Here is a 9,868-nt window from a genome sequence, read left to right on the forward strand (position 1 = left end):
GCGAGCTGATGGACAAGCCCCCACTCCTCAGCTTCGCCAGTCTGGCCCACCTGTGGGATGGGAGTGGGGTGAGCTCCCCCCCGGCACCCCCTCACCCCTCGCCCCTCACCACCCTGTACCTGTGCCTCCACCTGCCAGCGGGAGATGGAGGTTTTGCCATCATAGCCCGGGCGAAACTGCAGGGTGACGGAACGGGGTCCGATGTTGGAGATGCCCAGGTTGGTGGGGGCACCAGGGAGCTCTGTGGGGAGAGGGCAGGGTGGGTGGCACTGGCTGGGGGCCCCCCACAGCCTGCCAGTGTCCCCACACTGCCCCACTCACCTGGTGGCACCCCCGAGGAGATGGTGGAGGAGGAGACCTGGCCCTGGCCCTTGGAGGTCATGGCAGCCACCTCGATGGTGTAGGTGGTGAGGGCAGTGAGGCCAGTGACACGGTACTCCAGGGTGACATTGGGCAAGTAGTGGGTCACCCGTGTGTTGGTGCGGTTGTACTCCTCCCAGGAGATCCGGTAGCCTGAAACGTGCCCCGTGCCAGCACCCATCATCACCCCCCCACCCTGAGGAGCCGAGTGGGGCTGGGAGGAGATGTGGTGGGAAGGGACCAGGGGGAGATGTGCTGGGGGGAGAGATGCAGGAGTCAGGCACCCCCCAGTGCTCCCTTACCCGTCAGGATGCCATTCTTCTCCAGTGGCTCCTGCCAGCTGACCTTCAGGGATGTGTCCAGGATGTCACTGAAGCTGAGGTGTCCCACGGGGCCAGGCACTGCCCAAAGACACCCAGGCTCAGCACGCAGCCACCCACCCGAGGGTGGGAGCCCTCAGCACCCACAAGACCCCCACAAAGAGAGAGCACAGACGGGGGTCCCCACGGATGGAGCTTCCAAGGGCTCAGTTGCACCCCCATTCCACGTCCCCACCGGCAGCACCAGCGGGACCAAGTGCCCCATCCAGGGGCTGTTCCCACCCTCCCCGGTTGCCGCAGGTGGGTCCCCCCCGTACCGTCCTGGTGGGTGCGCACCAGCTGGGGGGGGCTGCGCGGGCCGTCCCCCGGGGTGGTGAAGCACAGCACCGAGGTGAAGTACTCAGCGAATTTCCTCAGCCCCGCCACGTAGCCCACGTGGACACTGTCCTGGAAGTTGGGTCGCACCGTCACCACCGTCGCCTCCTCCTCGTGCTCCGGCTCCCAGGCGATGAGCTGCGGGAAGAAGGAGCTGGGACAGCAGTGCCAGGTACCGGCGTCCCCACTGCATGTATCGGTACCACAAACTCCATCCTTCGGGCAGCTCCTTGTTTATTTGGAGTTGATTAGGTATCAATCAACGGGTGCTGGGAACACTTTGCTGCTGCCAGCGGTGCATGTTTACCCGTACGAGGCAACACGGAGCTCCCACTTTGTGATTAACTCCCATTGATAACAGCAAGTAATCACCCCCTCGCCTGCATTTGGGAGGGATGTTTGGGCATTTAACTGGTATTGTGCAAGATAGCCTATAGCAACTTAATTAAACACTAATTAGGCCCTAAAAATACTAATCAAAAATACTAAGTGGCATTTAATAAGAATGTTAAGTATCCTACTTGCTCTGGTTATCTCATTCAGCAGCAATTAAATTCCTGAACTTCTTTTGAGTGGATTAAGAAACAAGTTTAATGTTTTAATTCAATTTAATTAATGTAAAATTGAATTAATTGCATTTTGGAATTAATTACAGAGCATGGGAGACTATGAGCCCATGCAAGTGTTAAATCTTAATAAATAGTATTTTAACAGGCAGGCTGGAACCAACTAAAGAAGCCGAGGGAGGAGTCAGGGCAGTTTGGGAAGGTTGGACGAGGATTTTTCCCCAACAAGCTGCCCTGTTTTTGGGGAGAATCGCCCCTCACCTTGTACCCCTGGTTGATGCCGTTGATGAACTGGGGGCTGGGAGGGTCCCAGGTGAAGCGGATGGTGGTGGAGTTGGTGGCCTCAGCTTGCACGTTTCCCGGGGGCACGGTGGGGACTGCCAGGAGGAAGGGATGGCTCACAGTGGCTCTGGCTTCATGAGGTCCCCTCCATCAGGGGCAGGCACCAGCCCCCCAGGAGCATGGGCACCCGCAGCAGGGAGTACCCATGAGGGTGCCCTGAGATGTCACTGGCTGGTCCAGCTCTGCCCTGGCTATGCAGCCCCTGATCACCCCTCCCCAGTCGCCTTGGGGCCCCCCACACCCATCCTCCTGCCACCTGTCCCCACCAGTCCCCCCGCACAGCCTGTCACCTCTTGGGTCAACACCAAGCCCGTTCCTGTCCCCGCCTGACCCTGCCTACCTCCCTGCAGCGTCCACTCGGTCACCTTCATGCTGTACACCCCGAGGCCAGCACTGTTGTACGCTGCCACCTCGATCTCATAGTTGGTCCAGATGATGAGGTCCTCCAAGAGCAGGTTGTTGACCTCAGCGTTGGTGATGTTCTTGAACTGGTAGCCCACGGGCAGCCCGGCCAGGCAGTATCTGGGCACAAGGGACCAGCAGAGCTGTTGGTGTCTCCACCAGCACCCTGGGATGCTGAGGGGATGCTCGTGCTTCCCCTGCTGGCACCTACCGGATGATGTAGCCCTTGAGGACACCATTCTGGTGGCTCTCAGGGGGCGGCTGCCCCTGGAGCATGATGGACGGGTTGGTGCGTCCACTGGCAATGACATTTTGGGGGGGCGCGGAGGGGGGCTCTTCGGGCAGGGACACCCTGCAGGGAACGAGGCACGGGGTGAGCACCCAGGGCTGCCAACTCCTCCTGCCACCCCCCAGCCACACCTCACCTCTCCGTGTCCTTGCTGAACTGTCCCCTGCCCACGTCGTTCACGGCGCAGAGGCGGAACTGGTAGGAGCGAGCGGGGACCAAGCCCCGCACCGCCACCCAGCTCAGCTCGGGGTCCACGCTGGGCAGCAGCACGGTCCAGGGAGCGTCTGTGGGGGGAGAAGGGGATGGAGGACCTGACCTGCAGGACACCCAGGTCCCCTCTCTGGCTAACGAGTCCCGCGGTCCCCAGGCTCCTCCCAGCCCCCCGGGTGATGCCAGAGCCCAGGCTTTGCCCAATGGCAGCTGGGGAGGGGGGAGCAGCCCCTTAACTATTCTCGGAGACCTCCACGACGTAGCGGAGCAGGGGGCTGTTGCCATCGAAGGGCTTGGTCCAGGTCAGGTTGATGGCCCGTTTCTCCAGGGAGCTGAGGGTGGCCACTGGACTCTCGGGAGCATGGGGGAGCTGCCTGGACAGGGGGGTCAGGGAGAGGCAGGTTAGGGAGAGGGGCACAGCTCAGGGTACAGGGGGTGAGGTGGGGGTGAGTGGGGGTCTCACCGGACGCGGAGGTGGGCGCTGCGGGAGTCATTGCCCCCGGCCGAGACCACCTTGCAGGTGTAGGTGCCGATGTCACCAGACCAGGTCTGGGAGATGTGGAGGGTGCCCATCTCGTCCAGGCGCAACCGCGGGCTGCTCGCGGGGCTCAGCGGTGCCCCGTCCTTCTCCCAAATGTACCTGTGCAGGGGCAGGGAACCCAGGAGTGCTGGCACCCTGCAGCCCCCCACGGGGAGAGGGGACCGGGGGTCCCACCGGTGTGCCGGGCTCCCCGTGCACAAGGCACCAGGTGGCACTGCAGGACCACTAGCTTGGGGCTGGGGATGGTGGCACCCACCCATCTGCCTGCTCCCTCTTCAGGCAGCCTGGGGGGTGCCCGGACCCCACAACCCTCCCAGCACCATCGCACGGACCTGACGTCCACACTGGGGTCATGGGTGACCCCACAGCTCATGATGGCTTTGGTCCCCTTGATGACACTCTGGTCCTGCGGTGGGTTGGTGATGCGTGTCCTTGCTGCAGAGGGGACAGGATGAGCCACCAGCACCGCCCAGAGGCCTGGGGGGGGTGGCACCGGCAGGGGACAGCCCGGGGTTGCACCCACGCAAACCAATCAGCCACGCGCCAGAGGCCATCCTTCCTGTCCCCAGGGAGCTCCATCCTGCAGGCAGGATGCAGCAGCACGGGTTCCTTACCCCAGACAACCAGGTCTGCAGACGCCTCATCCACGCCCCGGGAGTTGGTGGCCAGGCAGGTGTAGGTGCCGGCGTCGGCGAGATGCGCGGGGCTGAGCAGCAGGCTGCCCGACTCCAGCAGCGTGAAGCGCGGGAGCTGCACCGACCCGCTGGCCAGGACCCGCTCCCCTGCGGGGCACAAGGACCTTCTTCAGCTCCCAGTGCCCTGGCCAAGGCCAAGCCTGGTGGCCACAGAGCCCGGTGGCCCGCGGAGGTGGCCCTGGGGCCACACAGGCAGGGATGGGCAGGGCAGTCTTGCCCACATCCCAGTGCCCCCAGTCTGTTTTATAGGATTACAGAATCATTCTGACTGGAAAGATCATCAAGTCCAACCATAACCCAACTCTACCAACCATTAATCCAACTCTACCAAGTCCAGTGCTTAAACCATGTCTCTCAGCACCACATCTACACAACTTTCAAACACCTCCAGGGGTGGTGATTCAACCACCTCCACAGGCAGCCTGTGCCAGTGTTTAATAACCCTTCCAGTGAAGAAGTTCCATCTAACCTAAACCTCCCCTGGTGCAACTTGAGCCTATTTCCTCTTTTCCTGTTGCTTATTCCCAGGGAGAAGAAACCAAACCCTCCCCTTGCTCCAACCTCCTCTCAGGGAGTTGCAGAGAGTGAGGTCTGCCCTCAGCCCCCTTTTCTCCAGGCTGAACACCCCCAGTTCCTTCAGCTCCTCCCTGTGAGCCTCCCTCTCCAGCCCTTCCTCTCCCTTTACCTTTCTGCCAGGTGATGGCGGGGCGCGGGGCCCCCGAGGTCTCGCAGTTGAGGATCACGGACATGCCATCAATCACTGCGCTGTCCTGCGGACCCCGGGTGATGTTGGGGGCAATGCCTGCGGGGTGGACAGACACACAGCCACCCCTGAAGCCCTTCCCAGGGCCCAGCCTGAAGCTGACCCATGCCAGGGGGACTCCCATCTCCATGGGAGGTTTTCCTGGGGTCCCCAAGCCTCTGCATGGAGCCCAGCTTGGGAGGAGCCCAGGTACATCCCACCCACTGCCCACGCAGGGCACCCAGGGGTTGGGGTATGAGGGGGGCTGGCACCTACTGGTCACAGCCAGGTACGTGGTGGTCTGCACCTCGCCGGCCGCGTTGCGGGCGAAGCACTGGAACATGCCAGTGTCATCAGGGACCAGCCTGCTGATCTGCAGGCTGCCATCAGGCAGGAGCTGGAAGCGGGACAGCTTCTCCAGGGGGATGAGAGCAGCGTCCTTGTACCAGGCCATCTCAGGAGCAGGCACACCTGCAAGGGCCAGGTCAGGGACAGGGCTGTGGTGGCAGAGGGAAGGCGGCTGGGGAGATGCTCACCCTTGGCTTGGCAGGGGATGGCCACCACCTTCTCCATCTCGGCCGTGATGTGCCTCTCCGGCTCCCTGACGAACTGCGGCGGCTCTGCAGAGGGAAGCCCAGCAGCGGGCAGTAGAGCCGGGGGGTCCTCCAGCCCCACCGTTCAAACCACCTTCAGCTGAGACCACCCCAACTCATTGCAGGCGTGGCTTGTGCTGCCTCACCCAGGACGGAGAGGAAGGCGCCCTGTGCCACGGCGGGCACGCTGCTGCTGCGGAGCGCGGCCTCGCACTGGTAGTAGCCGCTGTCGCTCAGCGCCGGGTGCAGGATGGTGAGGCGGCGGCTGTAGTCGCTGATACCGCTGGAGAGGGGCACCCCGTCCTTCCTCCAGGTGATGTGCAGCTTCATCAGCGGCCTGGGGTGGGGCAGGAGCATGTCAAGAGCCAGCCCACCCGGAACCCGCCAAATCCCCACCTCCCTCCATCCTGCAGAACATCCTCCATCCATCCCAGGGGCGGGCCCTGCTGGGAAGGGACCTGGGGGTACCCAGTGCTGGGGCTGGGCAATGCCAGCAAGGACATATCCAATCCCATCTGCCCCATCACTACTCACCTGGCATTGGCCACGCACTCCATGGTCACCTCCGAGGTCCCAGCCACCACGCTGGTGTTCCTGGGTGGGACAATGATGGTGGGTGCGATGGGATCAGCCGGGCCACCCACATCTGGGGAGAAGGAGGCCAGAGAGACAGCCATCAGCACCCTATGCTCACCCTCATGGCACCCCAGAGGTGCTGATGGGGCACCCAAAGCTCCTGCTCTGCATGGCATGCAGGTGACAAAGGTGGCAGGGACAAAAGGGCCATGGGCTCTGCTCTCCCTTGGGAAGGTCCAGCCTATCACCTTGGCATTTGGGTGCCTTCACAGCTCTCCCTGAGCCTTCTCCTCCCACAGGAGCCCATGGCACCAGCCTGTCCCGCAGGCAGTGCTGGCTGGCAGGGAGGAGGGAGAAGGGGAGTATATAAAGGGAAATGATTGCAACAATAAAAAACCCCCGTGTAGGCGCTGAGAAAACGCGATCAGCTTGAAAGCTGCTGATAGAGCTGAATCCATAAACATGGGCTCCAGGTTGTTTATTGTGCATCAGGGCACGGAAAAACAGATTAATGGGGCAGGAGGGAAAGGGTGACAGGCAAAGCCCTCCATGGAAAGGGATACACCCCCTCCTGGAGAGCAGGAGGGGAGATGGGATGTAGACGTGGGGAGGACTGATGCCTTTTTGGGGGCTGTGACCAACACGGGCCGGGGGACCCTCAGCCAGGTCCTGCAGTGTCCAAGAGGACAGGAGGGATGGGGCTACAGGGGTGTCCCCCAGGCAGTGGCTGATCAAGTGGGGAGCAAGAGAAGGAGTGGGGCAAAGGGCCCCACTGCAAAGCTCCTCCTCTTGGCCAGATCCAGCCCCAGAGGCAGGGATGGAGCAGGAGGCTCTGCCCAGGGCAGGATCAGTGTCTGCAGCCCAGCCCCAAGTGCCTAAATAAATTTTGAGGCAGCTGAACTGCTGAGTCAGCAGAAGCCGGAGCCTCCGAAGAGATTTACTGCAAATTAAACTTGGGGGGGAGCCAGGCAGTGCAGGGGGAGAGGGGCCGGGGGGGGCAGAGCCCCTGCACTCACTGGCCACCGTCAGCGTGATGGGCTGGCTCGTCTTGTTGTCCCCGTTCTTGTCATTCACCGCCTGCACGTAGTAACGTCCCGCGTCCGGAGCCACCGTGGAGAGGATGACCAGGGTGTTCTCCAGCGTGATGGCTCTGCAGGGATCACAGAATCTTAGGGGTTGGAAGGGACCTCGAAAGATCCCCCAGCCCAACCCCCCTGCCAGAGCAGGGGCACCCAGAGCACATCACACAGGATCCAGGGGGGTTGGAATGTCTCCAGAGGAGACTCCACAGCCTCTCTGGGCAGCCTGGCCCAGGGCTCTGTCACCCTCACAGGAAAGAAGTTTTTTTCTGATATTCACATGGAACCTCCTGTGTTCCAGTTTGCACCCACTGCCCCTTGTTCTATCACTGGTCATCACTGCACAAAACCTGGCTCTGGCCTCCTGACACTGCCCTGAACAGATTTGTAAACATTGCTGAGGTCCCCCCTCAGCCTCCTCCTCTCCAAGACCAGCAGGAGATGGGGATGCAAACCCAACAGGGATACCCATATGAGGAACCAGGACCATTTTTGCCCCCCACCCAGCACCCACACAGACACACACAACCCCCAGCCTTCCTCCTGCCTGCCCCATGCTCCAGCTCCCAGACACGGACTCAGCTTGGCCACTGTCCCCAGGCAGCAGCCAGGACTGAGCCCCCACCCCCAGCACCAAGCAGAGCACATTGGACGGTGCAGATTAACAGGACTTTTTAATTTTTTACTATTTTTTTTAAATACAAAACGATCTAATCTGCTGGAAACATTAAACGGCTTGGGGAATCTATTTTTTACCATTAAACGTGAGATAAAGGAGCTTTATCTCTTCAGTCCTGCTTTGCAAATAAAAAAGGGGACCAGTTCAATTCCTGCATAATGTGGGTTACGAATCCAATTCCCGCACGCCCGGGGACGCTCAGAGCACCCCGGGGGGCAGTGCCCGCCCCCCGCACGTCCTGAGCCCCTTTTCCCTGCTTCCCTCCCCCTTTATTTTTTAAAAACCCGTTTCCCTGGTGAGAAACGGAGCCATTAAGTCACCCAGCCCGTCTCCGGGTTGCAGCACGGTGTGCTCAAGGCGTCTCTTCAACATCCTTATTGCAGGGGCACCAGCAGCCCCCCTGGATGCTGAGGGATGGGGGGCTGGGGGGAGGCTGGGGGTACTCACATGCTGCTGCTGGGGGAGATCTTCCTGCCATCCCGAAACCAGGTGACCTGGGGCTGGGGGAAGCTGGCGATGCGGGGGGCGCGGATGACGGCCGCCTCCCCGTGGGACACGCTCTGCTGCGTCTCGCTGTCCTCGAAGCTCCCCATGTCTGCAAATCGTGCAGGAGAGCCCTGGCAGGGGCTGGGGCAGGGCTGGCAATGCGCCCTGGGGAGCCAGCAGGGGCCGCCGGGCTGGAGACAGTGAGGATGGGCTCTCCCAGGGGATGCGGAGGGGCTGCCTTGGGGGTCTGCTCCCCTCCTCAGCTGGCACAGGGATGGGGGTGCAGGATTTCATCCACACCAGGATCCATCCCATCACCTGCACACCAGACCGGGGACCCCTGCCCGTGTCGCCCCACCAAGGTTGGGGTGCAGCCGCAGCAGGAGGGCTCAGCCCCCCAGCATCTGTCCCTGTCCCAGTGCCAGGAACATCCCAGCATGACCTTGGCTCTGTGGGCAAGGTTGGGGCACCCACTGCCTCCTTCCTGCCCAGCAGCTTCCAGGCTGGAAGTATGCACCAGTTGAGGCAAGCCAAGGGAAGCAGGGTGCATGGAGAAGGGGGGCAGGGGCTTTTTATTGTCTTCCCTTAATTGCTGTAATTAAAAGCATGTAAAGAATCTTTTTTTAACGACTTTGCCATTATCATTAGTTGTGAGCGCAGCTGCCTTATTAATTTCTCATTAACTTCCTGATTTGTCACTGCTCCTCAGGAAGGGGTTTAAGGGGATGGGGTAGGGGGGCATCCAGGAGGGAAGGGGTGACAGAGAGGGACAAGTCCCCTGGAGCACAGAGCAAGCATCTCGGGCCTCAGCACCCTCCTGTCCAGCTTAAACTGCCCATGGTGGCTCTGCATCACCCCTACACAGCTGGGGAGGAGCAGAGCTGCTCCCACACTGCCAAACATTTCACCCCTCTGGGAAGCCTTCCCCAACACAGGGCTGCAGGTTTCCCTGCCCATGGGGTGCCCCCTCTGCACCCCCAACCACCACATCCCAACCAGGCAGCGGGAGCAGCAGAGGCAGCAACGCCCACATCCTGCCAGCGCCACGCCGGGGATGCTCCAGACGTGGGTGCGCTGGACATGGGCCACACAGAGCACCCCAGCCCTGCACCGAGCACCCCAGCCATTCCACAGCACCCCCGGGTTGTCCTTCGCCAGGGCTGTCACTTACAGGCCACCTGCACCTCGGTCTGGCGCTGCAGCAGCGCTCCCATCCGGTTCCGGACGATGCAGCGGTAAAAGCCGGCGTGTGTGCGGTCCAGAGAGGTGATCATGTACCTGCGGGAGAGAGGAGCCACCTCAGGGAGGGGGGGGACACACCCAAGTGACCCTCACAGTTCCCAGGAGAGGCTGCAGGTCCTACACAAGCTCCTCACTGCTGGGCAGCCAACCCTGTCCTGGCAGCAGCACCTTCCCTAGGGAGCAGCTGCTGGAAGAGGGGGGGGATGTGCAGGTGTGTGCGTGTCTGTGCAGGCAGGTAGGTGTGCACACACACGAGTGTGAAGGAGACAACAGAGTGTACCCCAGCGCTGCAGAGGAACTTGTTGGCCGCACATGCACGGCACGAGCTGGCGGCTGCCACCAGACCGCTCGGTGCTGGGGTGGACAGTGAA

At 61.5% G+C, this 9,868-nt stretch overlaps 1 protein-coding gene across 1 annotated transcript in view; it reads right to left on the reverse strand.

Moving 5' to 3' along the window:
* The window catches only part of LOC104393326 (protein sidekick-2-like), a 29,564-nt gene that overhangs the window by 12,156 nt on the left and 7,540 nt on the right, over positions 1 to 9,868 (reverse strand). The window contains exons 2-22 of the mRNA XM_010002806.1: positions 9,427 to 9,533; positions 8,217 to 8,364; positions 7,028 to 7,161; positions 5,970 to 6,081; positions 5,582 to 5,772; positions 5,379 to 5,462; positions 5,119 to 5,313; positions 4,786 to 4,902; positions 4,020 to 4,187; positions 3,738 to 3,840; positions 3,328 to 3,504; positions 3,102 to 3,238; positions 2,791 to 2,938; positions 2,577 to 2,717; positions 2,304 to 2,485; positions 1,883 to 1,998; positions 998 to 1,193; positions 663 to 761; positions 322 to 513; positions 120 to 241; positions 3 to 50 (exon numbers count right to left, since the gene is read on the reverse strand). Of these exons, the coding sequence (XP_010001108.1) occupies positions 3 to 50; positions 120 to 241; positions 322 to 513; positions 663 to 761; positions 998 to 1,193; positions 1,883 to 1,998; positions 2,304 to 2,485; positions 2,577 to 2,717; positions 2,791 to 2,938; positions 3,102 to 3,238; positions 3,328 to 3,504; positions 3,738 to 3,840; positions 4,020 to 4,187; positions 4,786 to 4,902; positions 5,119 to 5,313; positions 5,379 to 5,462; positions 5,582 to 5,772; positions 5,970 to 6,081; positions 7,028 to 7,161; positions 8,217 to 8,364; positions 9,427 to 9,533 (2,917 nt within the window). The remainder of the gene's footprint in view (positions 1 to 2; positions 51 to 119; positions 242 to 321; positions 514 to 662; positions 762 to 997; positions 1,194 to 1,882; positions 1,999 to 2,303; positions 2,486 to 2,576; positions 2,718 to 2,790; positions 2,939 to 3,101; positions 3,239 to 3,327; positions 3,505 to 3,737; positions 3,841 to 4,019; positions 4,188 to 4,785; positions 4,903 to 5,118; positions 5,314 to 5,378; positions 5,463 to 5,581; positions 5,773 to 5,969; positions 6,082 to 7,027; positions 7,162 to 8,216; positions 8,365 to 9,426; positions 9,534 to 9,868) is intronic.

Source organism: Chaetura pelagica, unplaced genomic scaffold (assembly GCF_000747805.2).
Source record: "Chaetura pelagica isolate M959 unplaced genomic scaffold, ChaPel_1.0 scaffold47, whole genome shotgun sequence".
In the NCBI taxonomy this organism is placed as follows: Eukaryota; Metazoa; Chordata; class Aves; order Apodiformes; family Apodidae; genus Chaetura; species Chaetura pelagica.